The following is a 23,353-nucleotide window of genomic DNA, read 5'->3' as shown; positions in this document are numbered from 1 at the left end:
GCTTTGGTGATGCAGCTGTCTTTGAGCTGTTTCTGCTCCTGTAAGTAGCCCTTCACCCATATTCCTGTGAGTAACCCCAATAAAACTCATCATATGACCAAGTTGGATTTTGGTGGTATCTGTACTTCGGTCTGTCCTAGGCTCCCTACCTGGGGTGAGTAGATCTGTGTGTGTTGTGTCTCCCTAGGAAAAGTCTTGTCACACGACACACCCCCTGGTGGACACAATGTGGGACCCCCAAGGCCTGTGCAGCTAGCTACCTGGCCAGTGGACACACCTGTCCTAGGCACAGGGTTCCCTGTTCCCTCCTGGCACAGGGTGGGCCTCGAGCCACGAGCCCTTCTGTCCCTGGGGGCACCCACTGAGGACTTGCCCATCCATCTGGCAGTCTCTCCTCCCAGTCTTTTCCCATAAGTTCCCCTGGGCCCAGTCCCAAGTAGGTCCTTAGCTGGGAGAAGTAGTGGGAATGGGGGAGGGAGCGCATCACAACTTTGGAGGGACAGCTTCTGACTTCACTTGCCCAGCCTCCCAGCATGCCTTGGGAACACAGTGCCCCAGACTGGTCACTCCCTGAGACAGTAATCTTTCTCTTCCTATCTCAGGGGGCTGGTCCAAGTGAGGCCACCCAGGGCCACCCGACCCCACTCGTTCTCAGTGTCTGAGACCAGGCTGCTCAGGCTAGCCCAGCTCCTGGGAAAGAGGCTTTCTCTAGCCACATCCAGCCTGTGTCTCGTGTCCCTCCATCCCCACTCACTGCCATCTTCCCATGTCACCCAGCCCATCTAACCTTGGCCTCCAGCGTGGTCAGCCGCTCACTCATGTCGCTAAGTCGGGTACAGTTCATACATTCTGAAAAAAAAAAGAAGGGGGGGACCAAGGTGAAGATACAGTATAAATCCCCCAGGAGAGGGACGCCTGGCAACTGGCATAGCCTCTAGTGACAGCCGCGTAAAAAATTTCTAATGATTTTTGCCTGGAAAACTCCCATCCATCCGTCAGGGCCTTATCCTTGAGGCCCACCGTCTTCCTTGTAACCTGCTGTGCCTGAGCCAGCCTGGGTAGGAGACAGACAAGGAGGACACGCGAAGGTTATGGCATCTAGTGGGAGATCTAAAGGCCGCATGGTGGTTGGTACTTGCTGAGACCCTCAGAGGAGCCAAGGCAGGAAGTAGCTTTACTATGCAGCCAGCCCATTGGGGGACTAGGGGAGGTGGGTTTGGCAGTCTCCAGAAGCCTGTGGGTAGCCCTAGAGGGCTTTGGGAAAGTGAAGGTTAGGTTTGCAGGTTTTAGGGCTCCTTCTGAGGACTTGGCTAGGGTTCATCTCATAGGGTACTTGCCTAGCATGCACGGAACCCTGGCTTCCACCCTCAGCACTGCAAAAGCCAGGTGTGGTGTAGGCCTGGGATCTCAGCGTAAGAGGTGGAGGCAGGGGGTGCACCCAGGATCACTCCAGCTATGTATCAAGTTCAAGGCCAGCCTGTGATACATAAGGCCCTATCTAATAACACACAAACAACAAAATTCCCAGCAATCCCTCTGGTCTGTGCATGGTGGCTCATACCTATGAGTCCAGTAATTGAAAGGCCGGGGAGGAGGATACTAACAATTTCAGGCTAGCCTGGACTACAGAACTATTTCCAGACTAGAGTCTCTCTCTTTCTCTCTCTCTCTCTCTCTCTCTCTCTCTCTCTCTCTCTCTCTCTCTCACACACACACACACACACACACACACACACACACACACACACAGAGCCACCAGTCAGGATGCTCCCTTAGGCTCTCACCTCTTCTGGACTTTAATTGTCTGTTTACGTCTGTCTCCCCAGACCGAAGCTCTTTAATGTGGAAAAGAGACGGTTCAAAGCTGCTTGTCGGGAGAGCTTTGATTGCATTAGACCTCAAGGCACGTCTCTCCTCCGTCGCTTTCTTCCCTTTGCCCAGTTCAAAGACTGGATTTGTAGGAACCTCCTCTGGAGAAACAGATGCCCAGAGACTTGGGAGGCTTCGCGGTTTAACTCCATAGCTACGCTACGTTGCTGCCAGGGCCTCGGACACAGGCTGCTGCTGAGACGTGGCAACCCTGAGCAATGGCAGGTGGCCTCCAGGAGCAGTGTGGAGGGGTGTGGGCAGTCCCCTGGTGTGGTGAGTGCTAGGACAAAAGCACTAGTTCTCTTGAGTGTGCACAGGCTGGGTCACCAGCCTGGTGTGCCAATCAAAGGGTAAATAAACTGGACATAGCAGTGCACACTCCAGAGGCCGAGGCAGGAGGATCGAAAGTTCAAGGTCGTCCTGGCCTATGTAAGCCTCTATCTCAACGACAGTAGAAGCTGGGCTTTGTCTCAGTGTGCAAGCACAAAGACCTGAGTTCAAATCCCCAGTGCTCTTGTTAAAAGCCAGGCATAGGACCAATGAGATGGCACAACAGGCACTTTCTGCCAAGCTTGATGACCTGAGTTGAAACACCAGAACACACATCTTAGCAGGAGAAAACCAACTTCCACAAGTTGTCCTATGACCTCTGTACACACACACACACACACACACACACACACACACACACACACACACAGACATGTGCACATAGACAAATAAATAAAATGTAAAAAGAAAAAGCATGTGTGTGTGCCTGTAACCCCAGCAACCTCAGTGCTGTGGGAAGCACAGACAGGAGCATATCTAGGCTTTGCTGGCTGCCAACCCAGCCAGGAAAACAGAGAGAGACTGCGTCTCAAGAGAGTAAGGTGAAGAATGACAAAGCTGGCCCCTGCAATCATATGCACAGGAGCACAAACACGCACACACGTGTGGGCATGTGACACACACATACACACGCACCAAAATAAGAAAACAAAGTAAGAAAAAGATGCAAAAAGAAAAGGAGCGATAATGAAAAGCAGAGAGGGGATCTGGAAGAGAAACAGAAAAGGCAGTCATGTGACACCAAGTCCGTCTTTGAGCTTTTGGCCTAAGAGGAAGGATTAAGGCAGGAGGGAAAGCTGGTGTAATTAAGCAGTCCAGGTCAAGGTGGGGTCTGCTTGGTCAGTCTTCAGTCTGGTTCTGTGAAGAGGTCCAAGGACGCCCTTGTGGCTTGAAGGGACAAGCCAGTTCTCAGAAGTGAGCTACCTCAGCTCCGAGCCTCAGCCTCCTCTTCATGGATAACTGTGTGGACTTGGGCAAGGGCTTTGTCCTGCTCTTTCTGGAATTTAAGGTGACTGTAGGTTTAGTTATTTTTTTTAATGATTTATTTTATTTTCAATTATGTGTTTATGTGCATCTCTGTCTCCCTGTCTCTCTGTTTCTCTGTGTGCGTCTGTGTGCGTGTGCGTGTACATGTGCATGTGAGTACAAGTGCCAACAGAGGCCAGAAGAGGGCGCCATATATCCTGGAGCCAGAGTTATAGAGGCTGTGACATGAGTTCTTGGAACTGAACTCTGTCTTTTACCAGGATGGCAATCGCTCCTAACCACTGAGCCATCTCTCCAGACCCATGGCTACGATCCACAATGACTGGACCCTTTGCAGGATCTGGAATAGGAGGGTGTAGATGCTGACAGCAAGGTGCCTCCACGGCTGTCATTTCACTCTTCACTACGGATGGGTGATAAACTAGATCAGTATCACCAAGTTTTAGATGGATGCCCCTGAGCGATTAATGAACCTATGAACAGAAGTAGCAGCTTACTCAGTGCAGGAAGAAGACAGAAGTACCAGCCTGCTTTTACTTAGTTACCTTGTGGGCCCAGGTAAGGAGTCTGTGCTTTTTACCAAATAAAGTTCGAAGTGTCCGATTGTTGTTTTGTTTTGTTTTGAGATACTGGGGATTGAACTAGAGTAAGTGCTCTACCACTGAGCCACACCCTTATAGCCCCTCACCAGGGGATTCTGGGCAAGGGCTCTACCATTGAACTACATTCCTAAGGCTTCATTGCAGGGTTGGTGAAGGCTCTAGGCAAATGCTCTACCACTAAGCCCCCATCCCCAGCTCTCTTTTCATTTTGTATTTTGAAACAAGGTCTCATTGAGTTGCTCGGGCTAGTCTTGAACTCACTCTGTAGTCCAGTCTGGTCTACAATTTCCTGTCCCTTTGCCTCAGGCTCTGGAGTAGCTGGGATGACAAGCATGTGCCTGTAAGTGTCTGTTACAGTAGGATTATGAGAAAAGGCGGGTCGGGCTGTGTCCTCCACCCCAACTCCCAGCCCCAGGCCTATGATCCCGAGCCTACTTGACTCACTGGAAGCAATTGTATGGTTTGTATGGAACGTTCCACACACCACACACACACACACACACTGCTCCACATCAGTGGTTTATAAACAGATTTTAGGAAAAAGGACTCTCTTTCCCCTCTCCATGTCATTCTGATACATAAAACAGATTAAAGATGGAGGGATAAACGTTGACTATTAACACAGAGAGGAATGAGGAATGTATACAGTATCCGAGGCTGAGAACAGACAGGACTTTACAAAGGCAAAGCAAGGGAGGGAGGCGGTTTTCTGGCTAAATGTGGCAGATTGAACGCATATGTTCTTCTAGAGGGGAACTAGAGGTGAAGAAGAAGAGAAGGAGGAGGAGGAGGAGAGGGGGAGGGGTGGAGAGGGAGGAGGAGGACGAAGAAGAAGAAGAAGAAGAAGAAGAAGAAGAAGAAGAAGAAGAAGAAGAAGAAGAAGAAGAAGAAGAAGAAGAAGAAAAGTGACAAGATACAGGCTATCTCAGCAGATGCCTGCGCCAGTAACGTCTCATGAGATGGGATGTAGTCAGGCAATCTGTCTCATCCTTGCAAACCAAGAGCCAGCCGGTCATAGCCATTAGACCCAAGTGAGGTTAAAGAGGAGAAGGCAGGGACCTCTCAGGGATGGGACCAGCCAAAAAAAACAAAAGGCCACGGACACTGGAGTTTAGAAAGGCCCCCGGTGATACCCTGGGTCCCGAGAGACCCACCCCTTGCGTCGGGTCTGCGTGTGCTTGTGCGTGTGTGAGTAAACGGGGGTCTGCAGCATGAGAGGGGGCCTAGAGGACTCCTGGTGACTCCTTCCTCTGTCACAGCCGAGGGGTCCTGGGCCCTTGACGGGATGAGCCAAGAACCAGAAGGGGCACAGAACCGTCGGCCCGCCATTCCAGCCCCCGACCCGTGCCCTCTTCACCCGCCCCTGATTCATCCGCCATGCGCCCTCACCCATGCCACACGGAAGTGCTCGCCCATCCCCACCCATGCCCATCCCCCACCTTACCTTCCCCCATCACCTTCCTGCTCCCTACACATCTCCCATGTGTCTCCCCAACCATGTCACCCGTTCGTTCCCTCATCCCCCCCCCCGCCCCTCATCCCCTCCCCCGCCCCTCATCCCCCCCATCCTTTCTGATACCCTGCTCACTCATCTATCCCCGTACTCATTCCTCATCCGTCCATCTCACTCACTCTTCCGCATTATCCTCTCCCTACGCCCGCCCCCATCTCCACCCATCCTTGACCCAACTCCCAAACGTACCCTCTATCGACACCCGACACCCACCCTCCCCATCCCCTACCTGCCAATCCTATCATATCTTGCAGCTCACACCCACCCTAGCCCCCAACCCTTTCCCTAAAAGACCCCACCCATAAGTCCCACCCCCTCCCCCAGCCCCCACCCCAGGCTCTGTGATATCCATGAGGCCTTTTGTGGAGTTCAGTCGACTCTCATGGCTGTGGGTAGCTGGACAGTATGTGTAGGGGCTCTTCGGTTTCCCAGCAGCCAGGACCTCAAGGCAGTGGGACTTTGGACTTTTTTTTTTTTTTTTTTGAGATAGGGTTTTATGTTGCCCAGGCTGGCCTCGAACTCACTACGTAGCCAAGGATGGTTCTGAACGTTTGATCCTCCTGCTACCTCCTAAGTGCTAGGACTCAAAGCACACACCGCCACACTCTGCTTGGCCTGTGCCGCAAAACAATGATTTTTCACCTTGAGGTCTGGCACCCTGTGCCCAGACTAGGAGGTCCCCACCCCACCCTAGGGGGCCACCGGTAAGAGCCAAAAGGCCACAGTGGACCTGCCTTGTGGTGAGTTAGAGCCTCCGTCCTTCCAGCGAACAGCACATTCCTGAGGCCTCTAAAGGTTTCTGAGGGCTGTTTCCAGGGTCCAGAGCAACAAATAAGACCCTTTGCAGGGGGGCGAGGGCAGCTGAGGGAGGGGGCCCAAGGTCTGCAGGGACCTGTTCCTGGAAATGTGTTGGGCCCAACCCAGTCTGTTCTGGCTTTGGTTGGCTTTGGCAGGTGCGCAGCAGCTCTTGGAAGACATGGGATGGGTGAGGCATGTCCCACTCTCTAGCCTCAGAGGAATGTCATAGAGGCCCGGCCATCTTGGACACCTCATGCCACCAGCCCGAGCAGGCCTTCCACATCTGGCTGTTTTATGAGTCCCCTGGAATATGTCACCAGCAGGCAGTTAAAGCCTGTTTGTTTAACTTTGCTCTAATTATTAAGCGGCGTAGATGGGGCTGGTCCTGTCCCCTGCCTCTGGGCCTTAGTGGCCTTTAGTAATATTATGCAGGCCTGACTGCTTATTGCCACAAGACACTGAGGCCAGGAGGAGCTGGACCAGGGACGTTCCCAGTGTCTAGAACGTAGCCAGGGAGACAACCTGCTGATCCCTGCCAATCATAATTGCCCCAGGCAGGGCTGGGGAGATTATCTCTCGGTAAAGTGCTCGGCTTACAAGCGTGAGGACCTGAGTTCGATCCCCGGAGGCCACCTGAAAAAGACAGGCATGTAAATGGTGCCCATTTGTGCCCTCTGGGGCCAACTGGCCATCTAGCCTACCAAACTTGCTAAGACCCAGGCCAATGAGAACCCTTGTATCAAAAAAATAAATAAATAAATAAAGTACTTAGTTGTGGTGGCTCATGCTGGTAGGAGACTGGAGAAGCGGAGGCAAGAGGATTATGAGTTTCAGGCTGCTGTGCCATATTCCCTCCCACTGGGACACTCTCTTTTACAGTTAGGTCACCGTCTCTTTCCGATGAACCATGACCCTTCTATTAGAACACGCCTGTTACAGCTGGGCCACATCTCTTGCCGTTGGACCACATCCCTCCTACTGGCCATACCTCCTTTCATGGTAGCCAAACCCTTCAACTGAGCCACACCCCATTCATCGGAGATGCACATCCTCCTACCGCGCCGTACTCCTCAGTTACGCCATAGCCCCTCTCTCTGGACCATACTCCATCCATCCATTCTGGTCTCCCCTCCTTCCTCAGGTGGCACCACGTGAACTGCTCCCAGTCTCCCAGTCTTGGCTCCAGACTGTCCTGCTCCCTGCCTCTTCCCTTGGCTCACAGTTGATCTTCATTCTTAGAAACATCAACTGTGGCCCAGGGAGAAAGACGCCATTGCCAAGAGGGGAGCGACACAGCCCTTGCTAGTTGTACAGAAAGGAGACGCTCTTCATCCATGGTCACTGCGCAAGGGAGAGGACGCCGCAAGACAAACGCTAGGGGGCGCTCTGAGCATAGTCCGCGCTGCGTTGGAGGAAGGGTGTCAAGAGAGACGGGGTCCCGCTAGATGCAAGGGTTATGCCACATTAATAAGGTTCCTTTCTCGGGGAAACCCAGCAGCCTAAGAAGTCCGACCTGGAGGCGTCATGGCTTTGGGAACGGCAGGACCTTCTTCTCACAGAGAAGCCCCAAGTTCTAAGAGGGCAAAAGCCAGCTATGCCCAACGACCATTAGACACATAAATATGGCCCCTAAAATGGGAGCCAAAAGCCATTATTTAACCGAGGACCAAAAGGGAAAAACACAAATTCGAAAAAAAAAAACCCCACAAACAAACAAATTTTAAAAACAAACAAGTCCTCCAAAACCCTAAAGGAAAAACCACAATGTTAGTCGGTTTATTAAGTATCCTTAGAGAAATATGGGACTGTGCTGTATTCCGTTGTGATTTTTTTTAGAAATAGTATTTACTTTGTGTGTGCATATGTGTGTCACATGCGTGTGGAGGTCAAAGGTTAGCTTGCAGGAGTTGGTTCTCTTCTTCTGCCATGTATGTCCAGGGACTGTACTCAGGACCTCAGGCTTTGCCCACTGAGCGACTCACAGGCCCTGAGCTTGGTAGAAGCTACAATCACTAGGAGATGGACATCTGCATAAGCCTGTGGGGGACTACCATGACTAAGTGAGTTGATAGGGAAAGGACCCACACTGACTGTGGGTGAGACAGTTCCCTAGGCAGGAATCCAGGGCTGTGTAAAATAGAGACAGTGGGCTAAGCACTGGAGGAATCACTGCTGTTTACTAACTGAAGATGGTACACAAATAGTTATTTCACGTCCTGCTACCTTGACTTCTCTCCCATACCATACTTCTAGAAAACAAAAACAAAAATCAAAAACAAAACAAAAGACAAAAACAGCCTTTCTCTCCAAAAGTTGCTTTTGTTAGGGCATTTTTTATCACACCAGGAGAACAAAAACGCACGTTAAGAAATGAAATTTTTTTAAAAAGCTGAAAGAAAAACCAGTAAAGGATTGAGCCATAGGAATATTTTTACAAAATTGGAAGGAAAAAGGATGTGGAAAAATTAGAGAGAAAATTAGGGATAAAAGCAAATCTTTAAAAAGGCATAGAGTTGCGAACATTCAGACCCTCGCAGGTAAGAAAAATAATAAATGTTTTCGAAGACAAAATGAAACCAAGGGAAATATCAGAGATCAGGTTAGCGTTGGAATCCTGAATAGTAACAAACAGATGGAGGGGAAAACAGAGGGTAACAGTATTCTTTTGAGAAAGATGGTCTGCTGGCTTAGATTCTATATCCAGCACAACTAACACTCAAGATTTGCTACTATAATGGAGTCCTTTGTTTTAGATATGCACAACCTTGAAAAATGTATTCAAACTTCACGTGCCTCCTCTCAGAGAAAGATCGTGAAGTATGAACATCACCCAGAGAAGTAAACTAGAGAGAAGAAAACATAAGATGTGAATGTACAAAAATGGGGCGTTCAACATGGCTTTGAATTACGGAGCCAAGGATGACCTTTTATGTCTAATCCTCCGGCCTGGGTGCTAAATTACAGGCGCGTGCCATCAGGTGTGGTTTCGGCAATGCTGGGGATGATACCCAGAGCTTCAAGTATGATAGGGTCTCCATCACCCACTTTCCTTTTTTTTAAAACACTGAAGGCCTGAAGAACTGACTTTACCCCGTATATGATATAATTTGAAAATGTTATTTTTGGTGTTGGCATTTAAACTCAGAGCCTCATGCAGGCTTCATATGCATTCTCCCACTAAGCTACACCCCAGCCTAATGACACAATTATATTTTTAAGTGGGAAAAAAACATCAATGCTATATTTTTAAAAAGGACAAAATTGGATCTTTATTCTGTTTGCAATTATATACAGGGATAAAAAGAACATGGAGAAAACCAAAAATAGTTAGTTGCATTAAAACGGGCACGTTTCCCCCCTTTGTTTTTTTTTTTTTATAGAACTTGTGAGTGATGAAACATCTTGGCTCAATCTGCTGGTCTAAAAATAGGGTTGGCCATCTCTACCTCATTAAAGTTGTTGTGTTGGCTGAGGACAAGTCAAAGGGAGAAAGGGGTGTCTAATTTTCCCATTTCCATCCACCATCTCTCTCTCTCTCTCTCTCTCTCTCTCTCTCTCTCTCTCTCTCTCTCTCAGACATGGTTGTTGATATGTAGGCCTGGCTGTCTTAAAATTTATTATATAGACCAGGCTAGCCTTGAACTCAGAGAGATTGCCCTGCCTCTGTTATTTCTTTTTCTTTAAAAAAAAAAAAAAGCCTGTTTATATATAGGTCTGCCTGTGTTTTTACTGCATGAGCACAGGTTCCTGAAGAGGCCAGAAAGAAGGTATCCGATTCCCCTGGAATTGGACTTATATGCAGTTATGAGCCACTTGATTTGGGGGCGGGGCTTGGAACTGAACACAGGCCCCCTGGAGGAGCAGTGTACTAGTTAGTTTTTTGTCCACTTGAACCAAGCTCATGTTGTCTAGCAAGAAGGAGCCTGAGGTGAGAAAATACCTCCCTCAGATTGGCCTGGAGGCAAGTCTCTGGGATTGATTGATGTGAGAGGGCCCAGTCCACTCTGGGTGGTGCCGCCCCCGGGTATGTGGTGAGTGTGTGCGGCTGAGAACAAGTGCGTGAGCAGCATTCTTCCACGGTTCCTGCTTCAGTTCCTGTTCAGGCTCCTTTTGTGAAGGACTGAAAAGTGTAAAGCGAAACAAACCATTCCTCCTCAAGTTTCCTTTGGTCGTGGTGTTTATCACAGCAATACAAAGCACACTAGAGGGGCCGGTATGTACTGTTAATTACGCCTCAACTCCTTACATTTGCTTTTTCTGAGATAAAGTCTTGTGTAGCCAGGTCCTCATTATGTAGTTGAGAATGGCTCTGAACACCTGATGGCCTCCTCTGCCTCCCGAGTGCTGGGATTACAGGCATGCACTGGCCATGCCCTGTTCACGCAGTGCTGGTGATGGACACCAGAGCCTCCCCCATCTAAGAAGAACTCTACCCACTGAGCCGTGGTGTCAGTCTCGACTTTGGTGCTTTGCTTCAGCCCCTGAGACGCCAAGCTAGTTTTAAACACAAGTCGCAAGGGGGACCAGGATCCAAACACCCAGATTTAGTTCCAACTCTGAGCTCCTGGTTTTGTGATTTCCCCACTGTGGGCCCACTGCCACTCTGAGGACACCTGCCTGCTCAAGTGGGTCCGGTAGCTTCGGATTGTCACGTTCCAATAAAAAAAAGTCCTGAGTTCACGCCGAAGAAGGAACATGGCAGGCTTTTTAATGGACAACCATGGTGTCTCAGGGTTCCTATTGCTGTGATGAAACACCTAGGATCGAAGCAGCTTGGGGAGGAAAAGGTTTCTTTGCCTTACATCTCCACATCATAATCACCGAGGAGAAGTTGGGACAGGAACTCAAACACGGCAGGAACTTGGAGACAGGAGCCCATGCAGAGGCCATGGAGGGGTGCTGCTTACTGGCTTGCCTGTCCGTGGCTTATTCAGCCTGCTTTCTTGTAGAACCCAGGAGCACCAGCCCAGGGATGGCTCTACCCACCATGGACTGGGCCCTCCCTCTGTCAATCATTAAGTCAGAAAATGGCTTACAGCTGGGCCTTACAGGAGCCTTTTCTCAGTTGACGTCCTCTCCTTTCAGGTGACTATAGCCTGCATCCGATTGACATAAAGCTAGCCGGCACACACGGGGGGGGGGGCAGGGGAGTAGGGGGGGCTGGGGTTATAGCTCAGCACGTAGTGTGCTCACACAGCACTGAGAAAGTCCTTGGCTTTATTCCTACCAATGTAGTAGTGTATGCATGTAATTCCAGCACCTGCGGGTGGAGGCAGGACGGTGAGAAGGTCAAGGCTACTGGGCAAGTTAAATCTTGGGTTACGTGAGACCCTGTCTCAAACAAAACAGAACAAACAGCAAAAACAGGGTGTAGGGAGATATGGCTCTATTGGTAAAGTCCTTGCTGTCCAAAACCGGAGCATCTGGATTTCCAACTCTTTTATTCTCTCTCTGAGCTGTTGCCTCTCTTCTTGTGTTTGCGTTAACTGTGGGGTTCACGCTGCCTTCTCCAGCTGCGGGAGGAGAGGATCGTGGGAAAAGTCCTTTTGGAAGCGCTGTAACTCTCTGTAGCACTGCAGCAACTCATTCTTGCTAGGCTGTAAAGGGCTGGAGTGGAGAAGGGTGAATAGGATGTCTGCGCTTTGTTGGCCACTACTCAAGTGCGATAAACCAGGCTCTCTGGTGCGTCACTTCCTCCCGATTTGCCAGCCAGCGGAAGGTCCTCACCATGGTGAGTTATCCTTAGCGTGGACACAGCAGCTGAGGGCCCAGGGGCTAAGGAAGTTCTCGCCAGCCTTCCTCCTCATCAGTTTGCCCAGAGCAGGATCCAGGGGGACTGACTTAACTGCTAGGCACCCAGGGAAGATGCTGCATAAAGGTCTTCACTGTTCCAATGTGGGGCTTAATTTTATTCATTACGTTTATTTATGGGGAGTTTCTCTCCTTCCACTAATATCAGACTAGTCAGTAAGCACCTTGTCCTGATGATGATGATGATGATGACCAGCCCCCCAGGGATGTGTATGTGCATGTGTGGTGAGTGTGTAAGAAAGCCAGAGGACAACCTCAGCTGTCATTCCTCAGACACAATCCAATTTCTTTCTTTATTCCTTCATTTCCTTTCTTGAAACACAGTCTCTTACTGGCTTAACACTGACTGGTTGGCTGACTGGCCAGCAAGTCCTAAGGACTCACTTATCCCAGCTTCCCCAGCACTGGGATTACAACTGTGTATCAGTATGCAAGAGTCAGGGGATAGAATGCTGGTCTCTATGTTTGTGTGGTAAACACTTTACTGCTGAGCCAAGTCCAGCCCCTCACTGGGGAATTCTAGACAGGTGCTCTACCACTGAGCCACACCCACAGCCCCTCACTGGGGGATTCTAGGCAGGTGCTCTACCACTGAACCACACTCCCAGCCCCTCACTGGGGGATTCTAGACAGGGGCTCTACCACTGAGCCACACCCACAGCCCCTCACTGGGGGATTCTAAGCAGATGCTCTACCACTGAGCCACACCTCAGCCCCTCACTGGGGGATTCTAGGCAGGGGCTCTACCACTGAGCCACACCCCCAGTCCCTCACTGGGGGATTCTAGGCAGGGGCTCTACCACTGAGCCACACCCCAGCCCCTCACTGGGGGATTCTAGGCAGGGGCTCTACCACTGAGTCACACCCCAGCCCCTCACTGGGGGATTCTAGGCAGGTGCTCTACCACTGAGCCACATATCCAGCTCTCTTAATTTTGAGACAGGGTCTCACTAAGTTGCCCAGGCTGGATTCAGGCTCTTGATCCTCACGTCCCAGCCTTAAGTAACTGGGACCACAGGCTTGCCTTGCCAGGCCCCATCTCAGTTTGGATTTCTACTGAGTTGGGCATACTTACTCCTAGGGAGCAAGAGAATGTGTCAGTCCTATATATATTTCAGTTAATCTTGTATAGTGGCCTTTAATCCCAGCACTCGGGAGGCCTTTAATCCCAGCACAAAAGAGATACAACTAACTAAACTACCTATGGAGATAGTGCCAGGTTTTCCAAAGAAATGCTTTGATTCTGTTTCTCCCAAGGAGATTGAGAACCATCATACTTTAAATTGTTGTTGCATTTTGCTTATTGAGAGTATAGTGTGTGCGCACATGCACATATGACAGCCTGTGTGTGGATGGAAGTTGGACAAGGTTGACGTCATATCTTTAGGTTGGCAGCAAGTTTCCCTTACCCATGGAGCCATCAAACCATCAAGAACCATAATGTTTTCAAGAAAATGAGGCGACGGTCATGAATAGCTCCACTCTACAGATATGGAAAACGAAGCCCAGAGAGGTTAGTTAACTGATCCAATGTCACACAGCCCGATTGAAACCTAGGTGGTCTGAGGTCTTAACCACCATGGCTGCCTGATTCAGGCTTTGGCCTCAATGGCAGTTGTTGAGATTAGATAAATTTGCACTGAACATGGGATTTAATCGTAGATCTGACACTTGAGACACTGTCCAGTGAAGTCCCTTCGCTGTAACCTCTACCCTCTCCACGTAGGCTGGCTGCTGGACCCTCTCAGGCAACTGGAAGAGATTATTTCCTCCCTCCCCATCCTGTCTGTCCTGACATAAACCAGGCTGTATGAACTCTGCTATCAAAATCATCTTTACCTCTGTCTTAAATCCCCATGGCTGCAATCTAAGCCCTTCCTGTGTCTAGGTGAAAATGCAGAACAGCTGTTGTGGGGACAGAGCAGCTGCAAGGGGAGGCATTAGCGCTCCAGGAAGTTCCAGCGGGAAGCTACCAGGATGCACTGGGACAGACAGCCACAGAGAGGCAAGCCGCTACACAAGAGAAATCCCGTCTCGAAAAGAAAATAAAAAGGAATGTATCCTTATTAATAATAATATTTGGATGGTGAGAATTGAATCCAGGGCCTCCTGCGTATTAAGAAAGTCGTCTACCATTGAGCCATGCCCCCAGCTCCTCCCTGGCCATCTGCAGTAGCCTTCCAAGTATCTTGAGATTACAGCCTGCACCATCATGCTGAGCTTCTTTTGTTTTGTTTTGTTTTTTTGAGACAGGGTTTCTCTGTGTAGCCTTGGCTGTCCTGAACTCACTGTGTAGACCAGGCTGGCCTCGAACTCACAGCAATCTGCCTGCCTCTGCCTCCCGAGTGCTGGGATTAAAGGTGTGCACCACCACTGCCCGCCTCATGCTGAGCTTCTAATTTAGGAATCATTCTTTTTCTTTTTTGTCTCTGTCTCTGTCTCTCTCTCCCCCCTTCCCTCTCTCTTTCTCTCTCTTTCTCTCTCTCTCCCCTCCCCCCCCCTCTCTCTTTCTCTCTAGCAGTGGTGCACCATGGGCTGGTGAGATGGCTCAATGGGTAAAGGTAAAAGTGTTTGCTACCAAGCCTGTTGTCCACACTGGCTTTTAAATTTATTTTAATTTTACATGTATGAGACTTTGCATGTACATATGTGCACCATGTGTGTGCGGTGCTGAGAAGGCCAGAACAGAGCATCATATCCCCTGGAACTGGAGTTAGGAACTGTTAAGAGCCACCATGGGGGCCATGAGATTAGAACCCAGGTTCTCTGCAAAAGTACCACAGTGCTTAGTCTCTGGCTCCTTCAGATAGATAGATAGATAGATAGATGGATAGATAGATAGATAGATCTGTTATTTCTCAGATGCCATTTGTGCTTGCTTTTTGAGGCAGGAACTTGGAGGCAGGAGCTAATGCAGAGGCCATGGAGGGGTGCGGCTTACTGCTTGCTTCTATGGCTTGCTCAGCTGCTTTCTTACACAGCCTTGGCCCATCTACCTTGGCATCGCGCTGCCCCCAATGGGCCAGGTCTCATCAAACACTAATTAAGAAAATGCCCCACCAGCTTGCCTACAGAGGGAGTCTTATGAGGGCATTTCTCAGTTGTGTTTCCCTCCTCTCACATGACTCTAGCTTGAGAAAATTTAACAAAACATCATCATCATCATCATCATCATCATCATCAGGACAAGGTGCTTACTGACTAGTCTGATATTAGTCGAAGGAGAGAAACTCCCCATAAATAAACGTAATGAATAAAATTAAGCCCCACATTGGAACAGTGAAGACCTTTATGCAGCATCTTCCCTGGGTGCCTAGCAGTTAAGTCAGTCCCCCTGGATCCTGCTCTGGGCAAACTGATGAGGAGGAAGGCTGGCGAGAACTTCCTTAGCCCCTGGGCCCTCAGCTGCTGTGTCCACGCTAAGGATAACTCACCATGGTGAGGACCTTCCGCTGGCTGGCAAATCGGGAGGAAGTGATGCACCAGAGAGCCTGGTTTATCGCACTTGAGTAGTGGCCAACAAAGCGCAGACATCCTATTCACCCTTCTCCACTCCAGCCCTTTACAGCCTAGCAAGGATGAGTTGCTGCAGTGCTACAGAGAGTTACAGCGCTTCCAAAAGGACTTTTCCCACGATCCTCTCCTCTCGCAGCTGGAGAAGGCAGCGTGGACCCCACAGTTAACGCAAAGACAGGAAGAGACATAACACAGCTCAGAGAGAGAATAAAAGAGTTGGAAACCCAACACTCCCGTTTCTCTACCTACACTTGTGTCTGACTTTGAAGAAAAATGAAGCTTGGGGGTTTCTAAGGCAAAAAAGGGAAGCTTTCACCCCATCGTGCCCCGGGGGCTTCTGGGAGCCAAGTTGGATTCACCTAGAGGTAGCCTGGAGAAGGTTCGGGTTAGAAGCGGAGCGTTGGTGGGGGGAGTGGGGGCTGCTTCTGTGTGGGATGCCGGCTCTCTGCTCGCAGCTGGGCTGGAGCGTGGGAGAATCTGGAAGGATTTCCATGACAGCGTGGGGGATGGTGAGCCTGCAGATTCCTCGGGGGGGGGAGCGGGGGGGTGAGGAGGGTCTGCTCAAATCTAAGAGAAGGGCAAAATGGACAGACAGGTCCTGACGAGTCCCTTTGCGCATCTCTTCTGTCCCAGTGACTGTGTTCTTCCTGGCGCTGTGGGAGGACGGGACCCAGCCACCGGCAGATCCTGGAGTAAGACCCACGCAGAGGCCAGGGAAACGGCGCCGTCGAAAGTGCTTGCCTTGCAAGCCTGAGGGCCTGAGTTTGATCTCCAGGATTGATGGTCTAATGCTTGACATGATGGCCTACACTTGTAATCCCAACCCCTGGGGAGGCGGAGACAGGAGGATGCCTGGGGCTCACCAGCCAACCAACCTAGCCGAATAGGTGAGCTCCAGATTCAATGAGAGACCCTATCTATTATGAGGTGAAGGGCCTGAGAGATCTCTCAGCCCTTAAGATCACTTGCTGTGTTCTGAAGACCTGAGTTTAGTTCCTAGCCTCCCATCGCAGTGATTCTCAATCGCCAGTAACTGCAGCTCCAGAGACTACAACGCCCTCTTCTGGCCTCTATAGGAACTGCACATATACATAATACATACATACATACTTAGAAATAATTAAATATTTAAAACTAAGGTGGAGAGCAATGAACAAAGACATCTGATGTCAACCTCCACTCTCCACCTGCACACACACACACACACACACACACACACACACACACACACACACACACACACACACACACACACACTCAAACGGCACTGCTTTCCTGACTATTGCCCATTTTCCTTGCCTGCTAGATCATCCCTGGCTGAGTCCTAAGCAAGAGAGTCAAGATGAGCTGGGGCAATGGTGCCTGCCAGCTCCAGCACTGAGTGCCCTCCCTGCTTGTATCCAGAGCTTGGGGAGGCCACTGTCTTCAACATCACTGCCAACCTGGTGAGGGTGAGAAGGCATCTTGGTGCGGCTTGAATTTGCATTTTCTTTTTAACATTCCTGTAATATCACCACTGGGGAGACTAAGGTGGGAAGATCATAATTTTGAAGTCAGGCAGGGCTACCTAGTAAAATCTTGTCTCAGAGAAAAAGAAAGAAAGAGAGAGAGAGAGAGAGAGAGAGAGAGAGAGAGAGAGAGGGAAGGAAGGAAGAAGAGAGGGAGAGGGGGAAGAAAGAAGAAAGGAAGGAAGGAAGGAAGGAAGGAAGGAAGAAAGAAAGAAAGAAACCCATAACCAGAGCCCAGTGACTTTATTTTTAATGTGTCTGTGTCTGTGTGTATGTGCACATGAGTGCAGGCTTCCATAGAGGCCAGAAGGGGGCATCAGATCTATGGGAGCTGGAGTTACAGCAGTTGTGAGCCACCTGCAGTGAATGCTAGGAACCAAACTCTGGTCCTCTGGAAGAGCAGCTAGCGCTCTGAAGTGCTGAGCCATCTCTCCAGGTCCTGAATTTGTATTTGCCACACTGCTGAGAGCCGAGGTATGGTCCCACAGTCTGTGAACCGTTTCTGTTCTCTCCTCTGTGTCCATTTGTGTCCCTGAATCATTGCTCTTTCGCATTGTTCTATTTTTCTCTCACACTGGTTCACAGGTGTTTGTTGTTTGTTTGTTTGTTTTTGACACAGACTCCTATGTGTGTAGTACAAACTCACTGTGTAGTTGAGTCTGACCTTGAACTTCAGATTTTCCTGCCTCTACCTCCACCATACTGGGATTATAGGTGGACTGTGGGCATGTGTCATTACAGGCAGTCCCTGCTTGCTTTGTTATGATTTTAATTTTTCAGGTTTATGCCACAGTGCCTGGCTCAAAGCCTTCTCCTCCTCTTCCTCCTCCCCTCCTCTTCCTCATCATCTGGTTGGGAGTCCCATGTGACCCAAGCAGAATTCAAATTCACTGCGCAGCCAAGGAGGACCTTGAACTCCTGATCTTCCAGCCCCCCACTTCCCGGGCACTAGGGCTATAGCCGAGCACCACCATGCCTGATCTGTGTTGTGCTGTGGGTCAGACCCAGATCTTTGTGCACACTAGGCACACAGTCAGCAAACTGAACAGCATCTTCAGCTACAGCCCAGTGCCAGTGAAGGCTGTCCTCCCGCCCTGGGATGGAGCTCCAGGACAGTGTACCGGATCAAAGACTGCCCGGATGCAGGCCAGATGCAAACAAATGCAAAGGGGTGGGGGTGGGGGGCCAAGTGCCCTTCGCTCACTCGTTGTGAAAAAAGGAGGGGAAACCTGATTTAAGATAAAGACTGTGACTCCTCGGGAAGGGATGTAGCGTGGTCAAGTTGACACAGCTGGTTCACGATGCTACCCAGGCTCCAAGCCCAACCGGCTGATGGCTCCCACTGCCTCACAGTCTCCTGCCTTTGTTTCTTCCTTCCCTCTCTTCCTTTCTTTCTTTATGTCTTTGTGTGCACATTTATGCGTGCAGGACATGCGTGCAGGCAAGCGGATGTGTGAAGATGCTCGTATGCGCACATGAGTGGAGCTCAGAGGTCAGCCTCACGGGTGTGTGTGTGTGTGTGTATGCATGCTCGTGCATCTGCACACATGGTGTGGCACATAGGAGGAAGTAAGGAAATTGGCTCTCTCCTTCAACCACGTGGCTCCTGGGGATTGAACTGGGGTAATGAGGCTTGCCTTCACGTGCCCGTAGTCACTGAACCATTTCGCTGACCGGCTTGTCTTTAGAGACAACAACATCTCTCACTGGCCTCTGACCCACCAATTCAGCCTTTCAAAGGACTTTCTTAGGGGCTGTGTGTAGGTGACAATGAATGACGGAGAAGGCAAACTCCTCGGTCCCCCGTGCTGTTGGCGGTGATGGCCACAGTATCTCCCAGCCACACACATCCCCCCACGGGACAGACAGCTGCAGGGAACGGGTGACACAGGCCGGCTTAGAAAGACCAACGACAACGAAAACTCAGTCCGACACCATCTGGCTTCAGTTCCCAGAGACTAAAATTAGGCAGGAGAAATTTAGGATAGACTTCAGATGTCCAAAGAAAATAGGAGTTGAGGGCCAGAAAATGGATCATAAAAGAATTTGGGTGACTCAGCCCCAGCTGCGGAGAGCAGGCACGGGCTCTCTCCGCCTGTGGGAGGGAGCGGAGGCTGCCTTTGTTCCTCCATTGCAAAGGAAGCCTGAAGGTCTCCGGGGCCAACACATTTCCTCAATGGGGTCTTGGTTCAGCCTCATTTCCCAGGTGAAGCAAAGAAGTGGGGGGCTTCTGGTTGACAGGAAGTGAGCTGAGCTTTTATTTCAACCTGCCCTCAGTTTCTTCTCCTCATAGGAAATACTGGGGGGGGGGGGCACAACGGTTCTTAAATTTTAACTTATTGTTGCATGTGCCAGGCACACACACGTGTGGAGGTAAAAGGACAACTTTGTAGAGTCAGCTCTTTCCTCCCCCCCCTCCCCCGCCTCTTTACCTGGGTTCTAGGGATTGAACTCAGTTCAGCATGCTGGCATGGCTAGCGCCTCTCCTCCATGAGGTATCTCAGTGGCCCTTGCCTGGGGTTTTGAATGAAGTGCTGCCCCATCTAGACTAAGCGTAGCTGTCCCCAGCGTCCAGCTGAGAAAGGGCTGGCCCACCCTCGTGGGTAGGTGTCTAGTTTCCTTTCTGCTGCTGCTGTGATCAAATATTGTAACCAAAACTCAACTTAAGGAAGAAAGGGAGGTTTTTGTTGTTGTTGTTTTTGTTTGTTTGTTTTTTTATAATTTCAGGCTAGAGTCTATAATAGCAGGGAAATCTAGGCAGGAATCACATGTAATGGAGTCATCTCATGTCCACAGTCAAGAGCAGAGGAAAATCAATGCCCCGAGCTGTTGGTTTGCTTTTGTTCAGATAGCTTTCTTTAGATCAAGGCTTAGGGGATGGTGCCGCCCACAAGGGCCTGGGTCTTCCCACGTCAATAAACCACCAAGACAATTCCCTATAGACAGGCCAACAAGACAGTTTGTTTAGTTTGGGCAATCCTTCAATATGAGAGGCCCTTCTCAGGTGACTCTAGGATTTGGCAAGCTGACAATTAAAACTGACCCACACAATGGCCAAGCACCTGGGAGACTGGAAAGCAACCCCAGATGTGTGCACATCTGTAATCCCAGCACTCAAGAGGCAAGAAAGAGTCATCTTTCAGATCAAAGTGAGCTCAGGTCAGTCTGGGCTACATGAGACCCTATCTGCATAAAACTAAAGCAAGAGAAACAAGGAAAGGAGGGGAGCGGTAGGGGGCAGGGGCAGGAGTGAGCGGAGCAGAGCAGAGTAGAGCAACACCTCCCCAACAAGAAATGAGACCTGACAAGGATTAGGGCTCTCTCTTCATCCTACTATTTTATCTGTAAGACCTAAGATCTAGATTTAATGAGATTATTGAACCCTCTAGAACCACAATAAGCAAGATTTTTCTGAATGGGACATGTTTTAGTAAACAAGACAGAGGTTTTTTGTCTAAAATGGGGTATGAAATTAAATTAAATCCATCCATTTGTAATTTTTTGTTGTTGTTGTTTTGGATTGGTTTTTGTGGGTTTTTTTTTGTTTGTTTGTTTTTGTTTTTTGTTTTTGTTTTTTTTTTTTTGGTTTTTCAAGACAGAATTTCCCTGTGTAGCCCTGGCTATCCTGGATTCACTTTGTAGACCAGGCTGGCCTCAAACTCACCGCAATTCAACTACTTCTGCCTCCCAAGTGCTGGGACTAAAGGTGTGCGCCACCACCCACCAGGCTCCATTTGTAATTTTATTTGTGTGTGAATGTGGAAGCCAGAAGTCAACTCCAAGTATCTTCTTCAATTACACCTTGCCTTACTTTAAAAAAAAAATTCATTTTGTTTGTGTATATGCACATGAGTACAAATGCCCTGGGAGGCCAGAGCCCCTGGAGCTGGAATTACACAGGTGCCTGTGAGGCCCCTGACATGGCTTCTGGGAAGCTAACCTGGGTTCTCTGCCAGAGTAATGCACACTGTTAACCACTGAGCCATCTCTGCAGCCCCTCCAGCTTATTTTTGAGACAGGGTCTCACGAAACCTGGAACTCACTTTTGTTAGTTATGAGTAGTGATACACACTTGTAATGTTACCATTTAAGGGGCTGAGGCAGGAGGATTCTACAAACTCTAGCACAGTCTAAGCTACACAGAGAGTACTAGGCCAACCAGAACTTTACAGAAAGATCTCGTATGGACAAGACATAAAGAGAAAATTCATTGAAACTAAGACTAAAACAGAGACCCTTGCACACCTTAAGACATCACTGAGTAAGTGAACAGACAAGGTTTTAAATGGGAGGACACATTTACAAGTCACATGTCTGATGGCATCTTAATATTTGGGTCCTGTCTTATAGCTTGGCAACAAAAAGTAAGCAACGGGCACACGCGCACAGTACCCGAGAAAGCCAAAAGAGGGCACCGGATCCATTGGAGCTGATTTACTTTCAGTAAAGGTGGTTTGAGTCGCCTGACATGTTGCTGGGGCCTGAGCTCAGGTCTTCTGAAAGAGCAGCAAGTGCTCTTAACCACAGGGTCATCTCTCCAGCTCCAATTTTAAAAGGTTAAAAAGATATTTCTGTATAGATCTCTCTCCAACAAACATATGAAAAGATGCCTAGTACAAATCAAAATCCCCCAAGTGAGATGTTACTACACACACAACACACACACACACACACACACACACACACACACACACACTCACTCACACTCACTAAAAATCAAATGTAAAACAGAAACGACTTAGGACAAAACACAGGTAGCAACTGAACAATTTAGTGATTGTACTAACATCCAAGTCACCTCACAGTAATTAATTTTACACCGTGTGACTCTAAGTTAATTCTAAAAACCAACCACACGAGTCTATTACAAGTCTGGTTTCCCTTAGATGAATGAAACTTGGGGCTAGAAATGTTTCACATTTTTTGGAGTTAAGATTTGACTTTATCAAGCCGGGCAGTGGTGGTGCACGCCTTTAATCCCAGCACTCGGGAGGCAGAGGCAGGCAGATCACTGTGAGTTCGAGGCCAGCCTGGTCTACAAAGTGAGTCCAGGATAGTCAAGGCTACACAGAGAAACCCTGTCTCGAAAAACCAAAGAGGGGGGGAAAAAGATTTGACTTTATCAATTGAGCTTGAAAATCCAAAATGTTCAAAATGCTAAGTGTATGCTGGATTTCAGCATTTCAAATCAGAGACAGGACATCCTTCCGCAGGCTGGATCAACCCCATCTCTTTGTAGGGCCCTCAACCAATACATTTTCCCAACAATCCCAGAGAAACACAACCAATTTTTTTCCTGTAGCTAAGCAGGGGGGAAAAAAAAAGCCATTCAGTGAATTCTCTCAGGCTTTGTTTTTGTCAAGCTCTGGACCAGAGAACAGAGAAAGATACTTGCAAAAGAGTTTGATGTGAATCAACAATATTTCTGGTTTAGTCGACACTGCTTCCGGTTTTAAATACTGCTGTCTCTGGTTTAAAAATCAGGCTATTTCCGATTTCAAGGCATCCATTTCTGTTATAAAGTAGTGCCCTTTCTCATTTGAAATTTAACCATTCCGTTCCGGGCTTACGTTTATTTCCTGTCGAAAGGACAGCCACGGAGCTCCCTTCCTACAGATGCTTCACCCAGGACTGTGTCAGTGGGACAGCTCATCTCGCAGAAGCCAATGGCAGGGCTGGAACTTGAGCCCAGTCTGCTATGTCGACAGAACGCTGCATAGTCAGCTGACAAGGGAGTCTCAACTGAAGACTTGCCCCATCAGGTTGGTCTGTGTGGATATGTCTGTGTGTGGTTTTACAAGAAGGCCCAGCAGCCCACTGTGGGCAGCTCCATTCCCTAGGCACGTGGTCCTGAACGCTATATAAGAACGCTAAGTATGAGCCTGTGAGTGAGCCAGCAAGCGGATCCCGTGGTTTCAGCTTCTAGCTCCTGTCTGAGTGCCTGGCCCGACTTCCTTCAGCGATGGACTGTGACCTTTAGGCCTAAACAAACCCCTTCCTTCGCTAGTCTCTTGTCACATCAACAGACATGAAGCCAGAGCACTGGACTCTGGGTGTACAATCCCACAGGCCTCTCAGGGATCATCTTCCTGTGACAATCCTACAGGCCTCTCAGGGATCATCTTCCTGTGACAATCCTACAGGCCTCTCAGGGATCATCTTCCTGTGACAATCCCACAGGCCTCTCAGGGATCATCTTCCTGTGACAATCCTACAGGCCTCTCAGGGATCATCTTCCTGTGACAATCCTACAGGCCTCTCAGGGATCATCTTCCTGTGACAATCCTACAGGCCTCTCAGGGATCATCTTCCTGTGACAATCCCACAGGCCTCTCAGGGATCATCTTCCTGTGACAATCCTACAGGCCTCTCAGGGATCATCTTCCTGTGACAATCCCACAGGCCTCTCAGGGATCATC

General features: G+C 49.3%; 1 protein-coding gene across 2 annotated transcripts in view; it reads right to left on the bottom strand.

Annotated features, from left to right (window-relative positions):
• The window catches only part of COL26A1 (collagen type XXVI alpha 1 chain), a 132,669-nt gene that overhangs the window by 25,416 nt on the left and 83,900 nt on the right, over nucleotides 1-23,353 (bottom strand). For both annotated transcript variants that reach the window (XM_084763619.1, XM_084763620.1), the window contains exon 4: nucleotides 788-849. In XM_084763619.1, coding sequence (XP_084619745.1) covers nucleotides 788-849 — 62 coding nt within the window. The remainder of the gene's footprint in view (nucleotides 1-787; nucleotides 850-23,353) is intronic.

The sequence above is a fragment of the Acomys minous genome (genome assembly GCF_964271855.1).
Source record: "Acomys minous genome assembly, chromosome: 16".
In the NCBI taxonomy this organism is placed as follows: Eukaryota; Metazoa; Chordata; class Mammalia; order Rodentia; family Muridae; genus Acomys; species Acomys minous.
This window is presented reverse-complemented; position numbering and strand designations above follow the sequence as displayed.